The sequence below is a fragment of the Asparagus officinalis genome, chromosome 10, assembly GCF_001876935.1.
Source record: "Asparagus officinalis chromosome 10, Aspof.V1, whole genome shotgun sequence".
NCBI lineage: Eukaryota > Viridiplantae > Streptophyta > Magnoliopsida > Asparagales > Asparagaceae > Asparagus > Asparagus officinalis.
The window spans coordinates 34,504,229-34,523,371 of record NC_033803.1 but is presented as its reverse complement, the minus strand read 5'-3'; the positions used below and the strand labels follow the sequence as shown (position 1 = coordinate 34,523,371).

Sequence of the window (19,143 nt, the reverse complement as noted above, 5' to 3'; positions counted from 1 at the left end):
AGTCCTCTGACATCAACACTATGATTTGCAAATACTAAAAAATCTTTTAGAAAAGAAAACCCAGATTTGGGGGTATATGAAGAAATTAGCAGACACTCACTATTTTAAATGATCTTACATATTTTTAAAAATAACATGTTATCAAAATATTATATTGATTTTTAATAGGGTTTTTGCATATATACCCCTCAAATCTTTCATAGTTACAAAATTGCCCGCCAACTTGGCATTTGCAGAATATCCCCCTAGTTCTCTCACATTGTTTTTTTTACTACTCTTTCCACTCAACAGTCTTAGTTTTTAAATAAGAAATTGTTGCAACCATGTTTGAAATTGTTGGGGTTTTGACATTTCCTTATTTAAAATGCAACATTCTTAAGTTGGAGTGGTAGAAAACCCAATATGCTAGTTTTGTGAAGTAATTTCGCATACCAAGATTTTAGGGGTATATATGCAAAATTTCTTTTTAATATGGTTTAATTACAACTTCACACTAGTGATCTTACTATTCACAAGTGGTTAGAGGATTAATTTGATAATTCTAACTTTCATACGTAAATCATCTCATTTTTATACAGATGCTTCTGACAATGATCCCTACTGAGGACTAAACTTGTAGGAGTGCTTCAAAAATAACCTAGTAAAAGGTCTCTTTTTTGGCCAAAAAGAAACTAGTCCAGTCTCGAACCAATTTTTGCCCAACACATTTTGAAGCATTAAGTGTGAATTCTAGGAGTCCACATCCTCTCAAAACACCCCGCACTTCTGAGCCGTTCATTTTTGGAAGTACAAGGGCTTTTCAGTCTTTTTTCCCTCCCTCTTGTTTAGCACTCAGAATCCCACACATGCACTCGAATTCCAAGAACATGGGTAGGGGCTAAATTGTCGAACAAACATTATGCTATGTTTGGGAGTTTAGTAAGTAAAGGATATGAAAGGTAAGCTATGAAAATGTAAGATAGTGAAAGAAAATATATAAAACAGGAGGGAAAATATAATATCTTGTTCGGGAGCTTTATAAGGAGAATAAATGTGCACTGAAATTATGTTGCTTACGAGTTCTAATTAGGGGCTGTTTGTTTGCATAAGGGGAAAAAAGGGAAAACCTGTCAAAATTGTCAGTTTTGACAGGCTTTCTTTAAAAAAGTTTCTTTTTAGAGGTGTTTTTATAAGAAAGCCTGTCAAAACTGATACTTTTGACCGGCTTTCAACCCATTTCCTACTTAAAAAAAGACAACCAAACACGCCCTTAGGGAGTGAAGGAAAATAAATAAATGCTAGTCGTAGCCAAACTTAACATTGTCGCCCCTTCCCCTTCTTTAACCCCATCCAAACGTGAAACACAGCATCATACCACCCGACCGCCTCAAGTAACGAACACAATTTCCCCGTTACAGAGATCCTCAACAATCAGTCCCTTATTACTCCCAGGGATCACAGAAACAGAGAGAATGGGAAGCCTTAACCGCGGCCGGAATCCCTTCGTCGCCGCCGGCGGGCTCCACCACCCAGCCTTCACTCGGGCCCACCAGGATCGGGCCCTACACTAGTCGCCGTCACCTTCATTCCTCACCCGAGCTTTCGACCGCCTCTCTTGCCCTCTCTTTTCCTCCTCTTCGTTTGATTCGTTTTCGTCCGCTTCGGCTTCTTCGTCTCTCTTCGATCGGAGCTCTGGAGGTCTCAATTGGCCCCAGCGAGGGTTTGGGCCGAGGCTCGATCTCAAGATCTACGTGTACGATGAGGATGAGATTGAGGGCTTGAGAGAGTTGATGCGTGGACGAGATGGAAAGATCTCGGCTGATGCTTGCGTTAAGGGACAATGGGGGACTCAGGTCTGTCGATTACCACTCCAATTTTTTATTTTCACTGGGTAAGATTTTGTCTTTACTCTGTTGAAGGATTATCCAAATGCTCGTTAGAGGGTCACTGTGTTTAGCGTTGAATGTTTGAAAATGCCTTTCTGTAGTTTGTTACAATGAAAAATAGAAATGGTGAGAAGCCAATGTAACTAAGAAACCGTAGGCAGAACAATGGCTGTAATCAAGGAGAGCACATAAAAAGAATTTTTATCTCCTATATCCAAATTGCCTAGTGCTTACCTCCTTATCGAACTAGTGCAAGTTTATGCTTGATAAAATAAGAATTTGGAATTTGCCAAAGAGGGGAGGTTGGCACAAACTTTTCGGTGATTCTATCTTCAATTTGTATGTGTTATCAAGGTGCAAAGCGCAATAAAGGGCCCAACGTCCCTTTACGTCCACCAAGCGCAAGGCGCAAAGCGATGTGAGAGCCTCAAGGAAGCAAGAGACATAATACAAATATAATTTTTTTGAATATATAATTGAACATATCACATGGTTAGGCCTTTGTTGTGTGTATTGTACATCCAATTCTTTCACAAAGCATATAAACAGTTAACCATGATGGAAAGAAGAAGTGGCAAGAAAAGGACGATAGAAAAATAATCAGAAATAGATAGAGAGGGGGACGGAAGGAAAAAAAATGACTAAAGCAATAGTGGGCGAACAAGCGAAGTTACAAGTAATTAGCAGGAATAACTACTTTAAATTAATAGATCATTAGTATAAATAATAAGTAACATGATGTGAGAATCGAAGGGAACACAAGTGAAGTTAAAAGTTTGACGAAAGACCTTGCAGTGACATATCTGACTGCATACTATATCTATAGAATCAGATACATAACCAGATGATAACTGCAAGTTAGAATATACATATGTGTGAAAAAACTTTATAGCTGTTCTGCACTTACATTCTCAAAGTAAGTAGCCACATGTACAATTTGTCATGTTGCGAATGGTTGTTGCATATGATATAGTCACAAATGTGTTTTAATTGAAAGATGGCAATTGTTTGTAAGTTTAATATAGTTATTTAACTTGATGCATCCACTGGACGAGCACTTTCAGTTTATTAGCTTCCACTTCCATATTTGGTTTAAATTGAATATCAGTAATATATCTAACTCATTGAATATCTGGTAGAAGCAAATGATACATGGGAAGTACTATGTAGGATGAGCTCATGCAGGATATGATTTCTTTAGTTCATTTGATACTATCCAGTGGATGAGAACAAATAGTTTTGGTGCTGTTTTTCTTTGTTCTGGTGCTGTTTTTCTTTGTTAGTTCTTTCATTTTGCATATGAGGGGCTAAAAAAATTGTGCATAACTTATTGTTTTCCGTCACTGATGATTATTCTATGACATATATAGGACAAATCTTGGATATGTTTTAAATTAAAAAGTATTTACTGTGTCTTTTCTTCTCACATTGTTTATTTTATATAGGTAAAAGTACACCATTTACTTCTCAAGTCTAAGTTTCGAACATCAAATAAAAAGGAAGCAGATCTCTTCTTTGTTCCATCTTATGTCAAATGTGTTCGCATGATGGGAGGCTTGAATGATAAGGAAATCAACCAGACATATGTGAAGGTAATTTTGATTCCGGATTGTGCCATTTTCCATTATATCTTACATGTGATGTTACTGAGAAGCTCCAAATAGAAGGTAAAGGTGCTTAAATGCAGATTTTTTTTCTTCTCATTCCTCCTATGGCTGTTAAATAGAGCATTTTTTGAAAGATTTTGTTTGCAAATGTTTCTGATGGCATGTTTTCTCTGAAAGCCACTAATCATGCCACCCTCAGAAAACTCATGAAAACATCGACTTTCTAAACTTGTATCAGTATGTATCAGTATTTATTATAGTATTTTCCTGTCCTTCTTTCTTTCCACTTTTGGGCTGAATGCTATTTAATGTATATTACAGGTTTTAAGTCAAATGCCATATTTCCGTCTATCAGGTGGCAGGAACCATGTGTTTGTCTTCCCAAGGTACCTTATTTTGATGACACTTTGCAATGCACTTTTTTTTATTGATGACAATATTGGTGTTGTTAGTAACTACCATTGATTAGTCCACAAGATGCCTTACTACATGTCTTCTTGTATTCATTACAGCGGAGCTGGTGCACATTTGTTTCGATCCTGGGCAACATTTTTGAATAGATCAATCATCCTTACTCCAGAGGTACTACTTACATTCCCTTGAACTGTTATACAGTTGTTGCTGTAGAAGAATGATGGCTAGCAAGAACTGTTATAACTTGAATTATATCTTTGCTCAAGAGTTATGTTTTCTTTCTCTAGTATTCATCGTCATAGTAATCATACTAGTACTCTTTATAGTTTATTGCTAGCATTTTCCAGTTGCTAGGTTAATAGGCTTTTAAGGACCTGTAATAAACATGTGTAATCCTTACATAGTACAGGGGGATCGGACTGACAAACGAGATGTAAGCTCTTTTAATACATGGAAAGACATTATCATCCCTGGCAATGTTGATGATGGGATGACTACATTTTATGGGTCCACCATTGTCCAACCTGTCCCTTTATCAAAGAGGAAGTATCTGGCAAACTTTCTAGGACGTGCACAAGGAAAGGTTGGTCGACTTCAATTGGTGGAGCTTGCTAAGCAGTACCCAGATAAGGTTAGCTCTTAATTTCTGCAATTTCTCTTTTGATTTGTATCTTCTTTCATGCCCTGATTGAATATATCTATTTCTTGTGCTAGTACATATATAACAAGTGCTAAAATTATACTTTCAACAAACAGTTAAACTAGTCTATTTTTTGACATATTAATATTATTGTAAACATGTAAATTTTGATGTCATTATCACTTGAAAATGTTCTAGCGAAATACGAAGAATAGAAACTATGTTACCTGAGTACTTCTATTCAGAAGCTGTACCCGTACGCGACACGTACTCGTACTCATACCCGTACCCATACATGTACCTAAAACTCTTGGACACTTCTTAGACATGTGCATATGTTTATTTGGGCATATACTCAATTATATAATACATGTTTTAATTTTAAACACTTCTCATACGCTTCTTGGATGTATATTCTACACTTCAAATAGGATGAGTAGATACAGGGGACTATGATAGTTTAGACTACCTATTAGAGTAGCTACTACATTAGGAAAGTTAGAAGAAACATGAGAATATATCAGCAATTTAAACAACCTATTAGAATAGTTGGTATATTAGGAATTTAGAGCAGATTGTTTGGTTCTCACATTAGGAGATTATGTAATTGCATTTTATTTTATGTGCTATAAAGTAAAACATGATTGTCACTCTCTTGAAAGAATTTACTTATCCACCAATAATATTGCATCAGACCCTAAATTCTAACCGTAGAAAACCTTTTGTTTACAGCATAAAAGTTGGCTTCTTTGAGGGGGGGCTCTGATGTGAAACGGGACATGAGGTCTATCAGAATCAGCGACTTAATTCAAATAACATATCGTTTCACCAAATTTCATGATATTTGGCAGGAATTAAATTCAAAACAACTAATGTGATAGATGGATTTAACAAAAATTGCATTAATAATTATGAATAATTCCCATCTCAATCAATTTAATTACAATATTCATTATCATGCACAAGTTCTACAATCAATATTAAATTTTAACAATCACATGCTCAATTACTCTCAACTCACAAATATAATCTAAGCAGTGAATATATGATAAGAGTTTAGAGATGGAATACTCATGCAATTAACAAATAAAATGAGATTAATAGAGAAATAGAGAGAGAACGAAATCTTCGTCAGGCTGAACAGGCTTGGCATGAGGGATCTCTGGAGGTGGTGCGATGACGTCAAATTGGATGATGGCGTGACGGCGAATTGAGTGACGATAACGGCGGCGACTGAGCGATGATAACAGTGGCGAACTGAGCGACGATGGCGGCGGTGGCGGCAAATTTGAGCCACGACGAGGGTGACGGGTCAACGTGTAAACTGGCGACGTGGGAGACGAGAGAACGTGGTTGACGAGTGGACGCGAGCGAGACGACAACGACGACTGTTTTAGGTGGATCTGATGGTTTGTGGAGGAGGAAAGGGTGATTGCTCGAGGTGGAGGAGAGCAGGAGTAAGTTCGTCGGGACTGTTCGAAGTGGGGGGTGATTGGCGGGGCTGCTCGAAGTGGAAGGGAGCAGGGGAGGAGGCGACGGTAGAGGCTGTTGGAGGAGGAGAAGAGCGGGGGCGGTTGTTTGGGAAAACGAAGAAGAAACAGGGGAGGGTGGCGGCTGTTTGTGGAAGAGGAGCCAGGGGAGTCGGCCTAGGGTTTCACATCCATCGACCTAGGGTTTCACACCCGAGGGCTTCACATCAAAAATTAGCTAATAAAAATTTTCATTGATTCAAATGTTCATTATATCTTCATTCTGATTACAGCAGTGCTTTTATGGAGCAATTATAAAATCTCTCATAATCAATCAGATTCCTCAAATCATTTAGATACTAAAAACTGATTAACTACTAAACTTGACCCAAAATTCAAAATTTAAAAATTAAAATCCTACCAAAATAGAAAAATCCCTCAAATTTCTCACAATTAAAACTAAATTAAGATCTGATCAAACTTGCCAAATATTCCTTATTCAAAACTAAAATAAAAGAAAATCAAATAATAAATATGGAATTGCTATTATTGTGCTCATTATTCTCCTCGGGTAGGAGAAAACTCGACTCCGTCGAGTTAGTTGCAGAAATTTTTCATCTTCAATATACTTTGCTTGCATCTTAATATGTCGTTAGTTACTTTCCTGCATCTCAAATCATTAGCTAGATTGCATTGTTTTCACCATCTAAAATATTATCAAAATTCACTGTTGCATGGGTGAATATATAGAAGTGAGGTAAAGTGAAAGAACTCTCAGAAACAATAGGCTAGGGTCAGGCTTATATCAGTGGATTGTTAATAAACATTGTGAACTGTTTAATCAATCAATATTGAGAATATAACTATGACCAAATCGATAATATAAATGTTGCCATTAATTATTTCAAGAGTTGGAAAAGTTCATAAATATCATGTCAAATCTCAAACAGCTACAAAAGAAACTGTATTGGACAAGTCCAAACCATCTCAAACATTAACAGTTTTAAATTATGTTAAGACTCCATATCATACATTTCAGTTAACGATGTATTTATTCAAATTAGTTAACTGATTCTCCAATATATGATCAATGCAAATCAAAACAAAATGATACAAATCAACTTAAATGACTATGTATGAAATGCAAACTCGAACAATGCATTTAATGGCAAATGTAAACTCAACGAAGTGTCTATGACGTCCTCTATCGAATGAATAATTAGGTGTTCCTTCGTTAATATGCATAACAAATTTCCTAGGAACATGCAAAAAATGCATGAAAGAGGAGTGTTTTTGTGCGCTTAACATAAGAGAGAAATGAAATACTCTGCAAGGTATGTGATTCATTTACAATGGTTAGGTCGAATATTAATGAAAACACTCATGTTCAAACTTGTATCCCTAATCACTATATATTCCCAAAATGGATCAGTGTATATGTGAGTGATTGTCGGGACAATGCATAATGGTTTGATATCTAATATGGGAGTTATTTCACTATGCTCAGTTTGGGATTCAACTTCTATACAGATATCTGAGTAAACGTGTTGGGTGTCATGTATAGGTTCATGTTTGTCCGGGAAGACTTCGTGGGGAACATCAATAACGTTTTCAATCACTAGAGTGAGTTCAGGAGGAGTTGGAGTTTTAATTTCAGGAACTATTTCAGAGACAACATCAGTGAACTCCGTAATCAAATGGGTAGTTTGGGGAATAATCGGAGTATCGTTATTGCATGAAACTTCAGTCAATTCCATAATTGCAAAGGTAGTTTCAGAAGAAACGAAAGTGCATAGTTTCTCAATTTTATTAACCCGGATTTTCTTGTCAGAGTTAGATTCTGTCAAATCTACGGCTTGATTAACGGTTTTCTCAAGATTAGATTTTGATTTTGTTATAGACGACTTATTAATTTTATTTGGAGGGACGTATTTCCTTTTTAGCTCGTCAGTTATTTCTCGTCAAGTTAAAATTGGTAACTTACTTCTAATATACCTTAACATTGCAAGGTGGGACCAATATTAGCAAGCTGGTCCGGTAAGCTTCATTGCTACAAACTTGACTTTCTGCGGTTCCGTCAAGACGTACCAATCGAAGTAGCGATTCATATTCTTCAGCCAGTCCAAAAAAAGCTTGTGGGTCATGCTTACCATCAAAAGTTGATGGATCAGACATAGGTTGATGTGGGGGTCGATGAACGATGTGTCCATAACCTTGACCTTGCGGTAGCGGGGTTGCAACACGTGCTTCTTCGAGCCTAGCGAATATTTCGTTAGTTTCATTCTGAAAACCCGTCAAGGCCTCACGTGTAGCTCTACACTCCTGGACTACGACACCTAGTTGTCATACTAGTTCGTCGAATTTCTTAAGGAGTTCGGAATCTATACTGTCTGACATGCTGGATTCACTAGTCAATTCACTTGACTCCTAATTGATAAGGTAGACATGTGCGAGTGGGCATGCACTAACAACTAAATAAGATGAATGATATGCACTAACAACTAAATGAGATGAATGATAATGATAATTTTTTTTAAATAAAAAACTTAATTAAACTAACCTAAAAATTTCCTAACCTATAACCATACTCTGATACCAAAAATGATGTGAAACGGGACATGAGGTCTATCAGAATCAGTGATTTATTTCAAATAACACATCGTTTCACCAAATTTCATGATCTTTGGCAGGAATTAAATTCAAAACAACTAATGTGATATATGGATTTAACAAAATTTACATCAATAATTATGAATAATTCTCTTCTCAATCAATTTAATTACAATATTCATTATCATGCACAAGTTCTACAATCAATATCAAATTTTAACAGCCACATGCTCAATTACTCTCAACTCACAAATATAATCTAAGCAGTGAATATATGATAAGAGTTCAGAGATGGAATTCTCGTGTAATTAACTAATAAAATGAGATTAACAAAAAAATAGAGAGAAAACGAAACATTCGTCGGCCTGAACAGGCTTCGAACTGGATGACGATGTGGAGACGAACTGAGCGACGATAACGGCGACGACTGAGCGATGACAATAGCGGCAAACTGAGCGACGGCGGCGGCTAATCTGAGCGACAACGAGGGTGACGAGTCAACATGTAAACTGGCGATGTGGGTGACGAGAGAACGTGGTCGATGAGTGGACGCGGGCGAGACGACAACGACGGCTGTTTGAGGTGTGGATTTGGCGGTTTGTGGAGGAGGAAAAGGTGACTGCTCGAGGTGGAGGAGAGCATGAGTAAGTTCGTCGGGACTGTTCGAAGTGGAGGGTGATTGGTGGGGCTGCTCGAAGTGGAAGGGAGCAAGGGAGGAGGCGACGACGACGGAGGCTGTTGGAGGAGGAGAAGAGCGGGGTGGTTGTCTGGGAAAAAGAAGAAGAAATATGGGAGTGTGACGGCTGTTTGTGGAAGAGGAGCAGAGGAGTCGGCCTAGGGTTTCACACCCGTTGGCCCAGTGTTTCACACCCGAGGCTTCACACCAATAATGGGTTAACAAAATTTTTTATTGATTCAAATCTTCATTATATCTTCATTCTGATTATAGCAGTGATTTTATAGAGTAATTATAAAATCTCTCAAAATCAATCAGATTCTTCAAATCACTCAGATATTAAAAACTGATTAACTACTAAACTTGACCCAAAATTCAAAATTCAAAATTCAAAAATTAAAATCCTACCAAAATAGATGATTAACTACTAAACTTGACCCAAAATTCAAAATTCAAAATTCAAAAATTAAAATCCTACCAAAATAGAAAAATCCCTCAAATTTCTCACAATTAAAACTAAATTAAGATCTGATCAAACTTGCCAAATCTTCCTTATTCAAAACTAAAATAAAAAAAAGTTAAATAACAAATATGGAAATTGCCATTATTGTCCTCATCAGGCCCTTAGTTCAAGTGTCATCTTCATGCTTCCTCTTAGTGGTTTCATCGCCTTTCCACATCTTCGTAACAAATTCCAAGTAAAAATTTGTAAAATACACCCAAAAATTCTAAAAATAGAAGGAAAAAAACCATGGCACGCCTCTAGCAAGACTAAAAACTTGAACCTCTGTCCATGTACGCCATCCTAGCAGTTCCTATTGCCTCCTTGATCTGCTAAACTGCATTCCAATTGGCATCTCCTCCTCACTTTGCCGAAAATTCATCTCCTCAAACTCATTCAAATTTTTGACAAAAAAAAAAAAAATCCCTTTCAATGTCCCTGTAAACTATAGCCTTGGACTTTTCTTGGTAATTACCATGGCTTTCTCTCGGCTACACTTGCTCTTCACTTCACTCATTCTCAATTAGTCTATTCTCTAACTCATAGCAGCTGCCTTTTCTCAGCTAGATTCATCAATAAATGCTCACTAATCGAGTTAAAGTTCGCATCAAGAAGCGACCACTAGTATTGACACCTTGGTAAAAGATAAAAAAAATCATTTTCTCCTCTTTCGCTTTCCTTTTCTTCCTCCCACCTCATTTGCCTTCTTCATCTACTTCATAGGGTCAAGCTTAATGGACAAGAAGGTAATGAAGCTCAATTTATTTATATCAAATTATTAATTAGCTACCACAATCTTTCATCCAAACTGTAATACACAACCGATCACAAACTTGAAATTGTGATTCTACTCTTTCAGAAGTAATCAAATTTTCAAAAGAAACTATCCATTATAAATTTATAATTCAAATTAAAAAATGTTCTTTTTGCAAAATTAATATATTCTACTTCCTCAACCCTTTCTCTAAAACTTATAAATCCTGTGGTGAAAAAGTAGTTTCGCTTCTTTTTCACTCTTTTTCTTTTCTTCCACCATATTTATCTTCTTTGCTTAGTGGATCATCGGTCATGGATTCAAGCTCAATGGACATGAAAGATCATGAAGCTTGAAATATAGTCATGAAATTAAAATCTATGGCGATGAAGCTTGAATTTATGGTCTTGATTGTGATCCTTGATCATGGCTTCAGGACTTACAGTTAGACTTAGAGTTATTTTAGTTCATCACCATGGTGATGGATTTGATTTTTGGATTTTAGAAATGGCGAAAATTTAGATGTAAATTTTGACTTTTGATATGAGAGTTAAAATGTAATTTGGGGAAGAGGATAAATGATTTGAGTGATGTCAGTAAGTGTGGGTAAAAAGGAGAGGAAGGGAGGAGAGTGATTGAGGTAAACCCAAAGGAAGGGAGTGGAAAGTGAAGAGATGGAATGTACTTAATTGTGTCTAGATAGGCAACAAGGGGATGAGAGGGTACACTACCAGATGTGTTTGTTTAGAGCAGAGGATGGAAACAAAGGGGAAGCTATTTGACCAATATACCCTTCTAAAGAAATATTAGACTATTTTTTTAATTACGAGTTTGGCTAGACTGGGAAACTTTGATAGGCTAATATTTCAAAAAATTTTAGCAATTAAATGTTAAAGGGAGTATGACAGAGATGGAGAACATGATGAATTTTAGGATTATGGTCTCAGTTGGGAATGTTCTCAGTTGGTCATGTTCTTAATTGTTTCATTCAAATGAGAGCTTTGTTCATTTGTTATAAACTTCACAAAAGAAAATTGAAGTTTCGACCATTCATTCCTTGACTTGAATGCAAATGACATAAGAGCATCCGATGCATAAATTCTCATGTACCTACAATAGATCTATCCTAACTTACCACCAATTTAATAAAACATACAATAGGAATCATGTAGAGGTCCATTTGAGCTATACATTCTTCAACTTATTGCACTATACTTCATGTTTCTGTACTCTATTAATACTTATCAATAAAAATCACGCTCTTAATCATCAGTTACTAACCCCGAAAATCCATCCCATCCATGCTTCTCCGCCGCCATACACCTTCACCGCTCGTCAACCACTAGTAGGTCAGAACATGCAACAAGTTTGCAAATTTCACCTTTTAAGCATGCATCTCTTCAAACGTGCATGTAAATGTTCGAGATATGTGCACTGTGCAATTATACAGTGTGAAGTAATATCAAAAGTTAGTCATTCTATATTTTTGCAAGTTTAAAGACAGCCACACATTAGCTTTCTAAAAATAGATATATGCCACCTTCAACCTGCAACAAACTCTGTACATCACATATTACTGCATATTTGCTTCTAGAGCATGAATATTGTTTCACCTTAAACCTGCAACTACATCCATCACAATGATGAATCACAAGTAATTTCTAACCCACCCTTAACAACCAGTCACCATAACCAGTGTTCAAGTAAGAACATATATAAAGCAAATAACACAAGTCACACAAATAATGTAAGTCGCGATAAAAGAGTTGCCATCTAGAAGTTCTACAGCAAATAACATAAGATAAAAGCGTTGCCATCTAGAAGTTCTAAAGCAAATAACATAAGCTCTAAAGCAAATAACAAAAGTGATGCTTAGCATATATTCTCACGCGTATATTCTATGTATTTAACATAGCCATTACAAAACCCTTGCTCTCTTCACGTGGGACGCCAAAGAATGCACCCTTCATCTCTGAATTTTGGACTAGATGAAGATATGTTTTTCTTCCTATTTCCTTTTCAACTCCAACCAATCATTAGCAATCTTTCGTGAATATCTGTATTAGTGAAAGTGACTGAGATTGACCATGTAGAGCATTCCCTCCCTAATTGCTTCTGCCACATTGGTTGTTGCTTCTGTAATCAATATAACTTCTCTAGTTACTACTTTTTAAACACGAGTCTCCTTATCTTTCTTCTTTTTGACATCTGAAGATGATGTTATTAAAAGTTTTGATGCTAAAGGTGTGAGATACTAAATATCCTCATTAGAACTTAGAAAGTCTCGACAAAGATCTTACCCCTAGAAGTAGGGGTGCATTCGGTCCGGATACGGCTCGGATATGATGCTTACCATATCCATATCCGCTTATCCATCTCGAATACGGATAAGGATACGGATATACCTCGGTAAGGAAAATTCATATCCATATCCGTTAAAATCGGATACGGTTACGGATATACATGCGGATATATAAGCGGATATGCATGCGGATACCAAATGGATATGAGAAAACTAAATAGTATTGAGAAAAATATAGTTCATGTGATACAAAAGAGTTTGTTAATATGTTTATAATAACTGAAAAGTTAAGATTAGACATCTTGATCATCAAAATTAACTACAAATCCATAATCTAAGAATCGAAACTATCGTAAGAGTATGACTAATATGTATTCAGATATTTCGGATACGGATACGGACATTTCACTATAAAATCATAACTGTAACCATATCCTATTGGTTATATATTTGAGTAACCATATCCGTATCCTAACGGATATAGTTACAGACATTTTCTCGGATACGGATACAGTTTAGCACTCCTACCTAGAAGGCAATATGTCAATATAAGTTGTAGTATCATCTTCACCTACATTTATTGAATCTTGTAGACGTCGATGCTCCTTGGCTGGCTGTCATAGCACCCTCACTAGCAGCTCTATCTTTCGCAAACAATTAAAATATCTTGTCATAGTTATGGATAGGATGATTCATATACGTTGATACCTTAGGGGTTGCCTATGTAGAAAAGAGAAAACGCCATAATTAGCTAAAAGAGAAAAATCGTCAAATATAAACAATTAGTGAGACAAACCAAGAAAAATACACGTGTTTAACAAAGGCTCCCAGGTTTCACATTTAGCCATCCACATATGTGTAACTGGACACCAAGCAGACTCAGTAAGGTTTTTGAATTAGTCAAGTTTGCTTAATAGTTTTTATACACATTTTCACCCTATCTTTATTGATGTCCATCTCTGGTTATTCTGATAATTCTTTCCTGACATTAGATAAAGCAACACTAGTCCTATTTCCATCCACTCTATTTCTAATTTGCTAATGCTAAAGTGCATCAATCAGATACTCATCCATCTTCTCTTTCCATTGTACTTTATCTTTCTTTATTTCATCTACACCCTCAATTGGATCATTGCCAATACTGTTCCTTTTTCTCCATGTTTGTACAACGTAATCGTACAAGTAAAATTCATACTAAAACATAGAATGTATAGTATTATAAAATAAAACAACCATACTAAATGAAATAAAGACTGAATAATCAGTAGAACATAAAGATTAGCACATAAAGGTATTTTCGTCACATAAACAGAAAGTAATAGCTCATTTCACATTTAACTATCTAAATAATCAGTCAACATGTTATAGCTATGAAATCCATAATAATATTCCCATGTTCAATATTTTTGCCATCATCCAAAGGAGCATGAGTAGAATCATGTCCATGTGTTTGTCGTTCAAGCTCACGATCCACTTTAACTATTTATTCTTCATTTGAATCGACGCCCATTAAGCAAGTATGGAGGATACAACAAGCCAAGATAATCTCACTTTGAGTGTTAATAGAGTATCTCAGCTCAGTCAAGCCTATAGTATGAAATCTTCTCTTCAATACGGCAAATGATCTCACAATTGTGTTGTGTAAGGATGAACGCGTAAGGTTAAACAATTCATGAGGATCTTGAGGTTGTTAAGTAGAATATTCTTTCGCGTGGTAGCATTTGCCTCTTTATGATGTCATGAGTCCACCTCTTTATGGTGTTATGAGTCCACTTTGATATATAATCAACAATATAATATTTACCTTTTAAGAGTCACATCACTATATGGGAATATTTAATCTTATGAGTAATTTTTTAATAACATATTTTAGTTAACGATTACCTTCAAGAATTTCGAGTCTATCTTCTCTTATTAAAGCATTTTTTTTATTAATTTGAATTGGATGCGACACCTTCCCATCTAGTTAAAACATATGTAAATTTCATATCAAATGAACTTGCAGCTAACATGTTTTCTGTTGGATAATCCTTGCTACCCCGATAGCATGGTACAAGCTTATTGGAAACTTTAACACGAATATGTGTTCCACCAATGGCCACAACGCAATCCTAATATAAATGTACATCAAATAGTGTTTATAGATTTCAATTGTTACCACTAATAAAGGGTGTATGGTCTAATTACCATCAAGTATGGCCATAGTCTAGCATTGTTGATAATTTCTGAAGAGATTTTCTAATTATCAGGTTGTTGAATAAATATTTCTTCTAATAGAATCATTTTTCTTAATACTGAAAATGTGGACTCATGGTTTCACTAGAATGAAAATAACACTGGATTGTATAATTAAATGAGTTCTCACCTAAGATGCTAGGGAAAGTGATAACTTGTTCTTCATCTTATGCTGGATGTGTGCTTGTAAGACCACCGTGCGTTTTAAGGATGTCACACAAATTGTTAAAAGTTTCTGGACCCGTTCTTATTAGTGCAACTGCTTTTGTTTTAACATGGTGTATGAGTTCTTCACAGGCTCTTTTCCTTTCTTTGTATGACTGTTGAATGGGATGAGTGACATGATTCTTTCGATATATTCTTCATTGCTTTAGCCAATTTACCATGAGAAATAACATGAACGACAACCAATTGATGACATTGGTCCCAAATATAGAATATATCTCCTACTTCACTTTGTTGCCTATTCATATAACATAATTTAGAAAATATAATCAGAAAATAATGATATCGACTATATATAATTAACCTAAGCTAACTATATGAATCATAAATAAAACTTAATGTGGGACAAAATGATCACTTAGATGCATGCAAACAGCAAGAAGCATTTAATTATATTATTGTCATTATTATCATTGTAGTAGGGAAAAAGTCTCAGGTAGGTACCCTTGACACATGAGGATGAAAATTGATCCACTGTTGAAAATCTTGTAGTAGAAATATGACCAAAAAAATAGTAGTAGAAAAAATACTCAGTCCTTATAACTTTCATCTATGCATCCAAGTGAGATATGGCCTATAAATCCAAGAAATTATTAGATGGAGCATAGCTGTAAGATTAGTTAAACTAGATCATGTTAACACAATAAATTATTATGTACTTCACAACTTACCCACATGATTGCACCCAACTACATACACAAACAAATCTTATAAAATACTCTAGATACACCAAGAAATCAAAGAAGCATACAAAGGCTTACATGATTTTGATCAGCAAAATGTTCTAGATGCATAAAGAAAACAAAGAAGCATGCAAAGGCTTACATGATTTTTTATCAGCAACATAAATTGCCTGAAAGTTATCCTACATTCCTCTTATGAGTTTAAAGTCATACCTCCACTTCCTGTTGACTGAATGTATTTAGGTGAACCCCACACATGTTTCCCCTCTCAATCTGCTTTCTCCATTTTTTGTTGTGCTGTGTATTTCTTCTCAATCCGCGTTCTCAATTTTTTGTTGTGCTTGATCCTTTAACTACCTAGTCTTTCACAGAACTGCTGATCTTGCGATTTTTGTTTTCAACAAAAGTTAGGGCTGTTTTAAATCAGCGGAAGAAGACAATAAGTTATTTGTATTTGGAAGGGCATTTGACTTGATTGATTCACTTTGCTTAATATTTTTTTCTTTTTTTTAAGAATATTTCTCTCTGGTTACACTTGCCGTTCCTCATTTTAGAGAAATGATTATAAAAGATCTTGATGGAAAGTTCTGTACTTATTTGTAATAGATCCTAGATTAATCCTTGCGTATTATGCATATTGATGCCATAAACAGCTGGAAGCTCCAGAGTTGAAGCTCAAGGGCCCTAACAAATTAGGAAGGACCGAGTACTTCAATCACTTGAGAAGTGCCAAGTTCTGCTTGGCTCCACGTGGCGAATCGTCCTGGACGCTTCGTTTTTATGAATCTTACTTCGTGGTCTCTCTCTGTCTTTTCTTCCGGTGATCTAATTTTGGCTTAGGTTTATATTTGATGCTTCTCTTCTAACATAGTGAACTTAAAACAGGAATGTGTCCCGGTCATCTTATCAGATCAAGTTGAACTACCTTTCCAGGATGTAATTGACTATAGCCAGATATCCATCAAGTGGCCATCAAGCCGACTTGGCCCTCAACTACTCGAATACTTAGAATCTATACCAGGTGAATTACCCCTCTTTTTTTGTAACACCTCTATTTAATAAGCTTGCTTAATGGTAATACTAAAAACTGTTTATGATAATAGATGAAGTGATTGAAGGAATGATTGCTCGTGGTAGACGAATGAGATGCCTGCTGGTTTATGCTCCCGAAACGGAGCCTTGCTCTGCTATGTTAGGCATTTTGTGGGAACTACAGAGAAAGGTGAGGCTCTTCCATCAGTCTGCAGAAACATTTTGGCTTCATAATGGATCCATTGTAAACAGAGACTTGGTTGAGTTTGACACTTGGAGAACTCCGGTTCCTTTGCCTTGATCAGAAGTATATTAAATCAAAATTTGTGAGCCCTTTTGCATGACGAGGGATCTTTCAGAATCAACTATGGGTTTTTGCCCCAGAAGCTGAGCCTCGCTACACCACATTAGGAACTCTTTGTAAACTACTGAGAAAAGAATGGCCGTTCCCCAGTTGGAAAAAGATTGGCTTCGCAGATAAATCAATTGAGACAAGGCTGACTTCAACAGCAGATCGATAAAAAAAATGTTTACATGATCAAGACTATAGATTGGTTCTTCCAATACAAAACTCATTTTTTTCCCCTGCTCGGTATATGTATAAATGCACTTTACAAGGGAAGATAAAGGTGTCCATTTCATCTGTATTTGAACTGTTAACCTTGCTTTTCATGACGTTAGCCAAAATTCCTAAAAACCTAATGTTCATCAGGCAACCACTGAGTACGTTGTGTTTTGCTTTTTTATTAACTGGTGTGCACCCCAAGCAAAGCACGGCTTTCATTTTTTTTATTTTTGCTACAGTAATTCTGTATTTAAATATAATTTTGTGGAGTGGTGTTAGGGGCACACCCCCAACCATACCCTCCACCACACCTCCTCTCCCTCTATAGTATATTAGGCCCCACATTAATTTTTTAAAAAAAATTTGATGTGGGGCCCAATGCACTATAGAGGGAGAGGAGATGTGGTTGAGATTGTGGTTGGGGGTGTGCCCCTAACATTTCTAAATTTTGTAAGTGTTACAATAATTTTTAAAAAATGTCCTCCGCTTGTGCTACAGTAATTTATTGTAGCATGGATAGTGAATCTTGGATCCTTCTGTTTGTGCTACAGTAATAATATTATAGTAATTATTGTATTATTTACTGTAGTATGAATAGTGAATCTTGGATCCTCTCATTATAAAGGAATAGATGTGATAGAGGATTTTGTGTCTATCATTTTATAGGTCAAGTCTGATACGAGTTCTCGTTTCTGGATGAAATGCTAATTATGCAAGTCCTACGCACTTATACTTTGTTCTCTTTTAGGGGGAATTATTGGTTGGTGTAATTTTGGGGTAAGTGAGATAATTTTTGAGACTTTACTTTATGGTGTTATTCATTGAGACAATGAGATCGAGATTTCACTTTAAGACATTATTCATTGGGACAATGAAATTAGCACAATTAGCCCCATTTTTTTCCAAAATTATCTCACTTTCATGCAAACTTTTTGTCCCAACCTTCAAAAATTACCCCATTCTAAACTTTGGGACAATCATAAAAAAATGGGATAATTTGAAGTACTAATTTATTAAATATCTAAAATATGTTAATTGTATTATAATATATAATATATCTTAATTATATTATATTATAAAATACTATTATAACGTAATATAATAAAATATTATATAATATTATCTAATATAACATTATAATATAATAATATACTAATTATATTATAATATAATTTATTATATAATAATTTACTATTTTCTATTATAATTTATTATATTAATTAAGAGTTTTAAATACATTGTCAATATTGTGGTAGTTATAATATTAAATAATATTTTATTACTACAATAACAATTATAATAATCTACCATATATTAAAGTATGATAATATATATAATTAACATAATATAATATTTAATAATATTTTTTTAATTAATAATATTGAACATATTAATAGTATATTACAGTTATTATAAATATTATATTTTAATGAGGAGCCATGTCATCAAATATTCTATTTAAATTATAGTAATTATCATAAAATAAAATATTATATTGAATTAAATAAAATAATATAATATTTGATTAACTTTTATATTATTAAAATATTATATTAAATATATT

At 35.1% G+C, this 19,143-nt stretch overlaps 1 protein-coding gene across 2 annotated transcripts; it reads left to right on the top strand.

The window, feature by feature from the left end:
- LOC109825178 (probable glucuronosyltransferase GUT1) lies at positions 1,289–17,760 on the top strand. Of its 2 annotated transcripts, XM_020391948.1 has the most exons (8): positions 1,290–1,832; positions 3,311–3,457; positions 3,794–3,858; positions 3,985–4,054; positions 4,296–4,517; positions 16,636–16,779; positions 16,868–17,003; positions 17,086–17,760. In XM_020391948.1, the coding sequence occupies exons 1-8, from the start codon at positions 1,770–1,772 to the stop codon at positions 17,313–17,315; spliced, it is 1,077 nt and encodes a 358-aa protein (XP_020247537.1). In that variant the 5' UTR covers positions 1,290–1,769; the 3' UTR covers positions 17,316–17,760. The 2 variants fall into 2 exon arrangements, with proteins under 2 accessions (XP_020247538.1, XP_020247537.1); XM_020391949.1 differs by lacking the exon at positions 16,636–16,779 and having other exon boundaries at positions 1,289–1,832.

Coding starts and splice junctions, on each gene's coding strand:
- LOC109825178 (XM_020391948.1), top strand. CDS start 1,770: ATGCGTGGACGAGATGGAAAGATCTCGGCTGATGCTTGCGTTAAGGGA. Junction 4,055..4,295: donor CAATCATCCTTACTCCAGAG/GTACTACTTACA, acceptor TACATAGTACAG/GGGGATCGGACTGACAAACG. Junction 17,004..17,085: donor ATACTTAGAATCTATACCAG/GTGAATTACCCC, acceptor TTATGATAATAG/ATGAAGTGATTGAAGGAATG.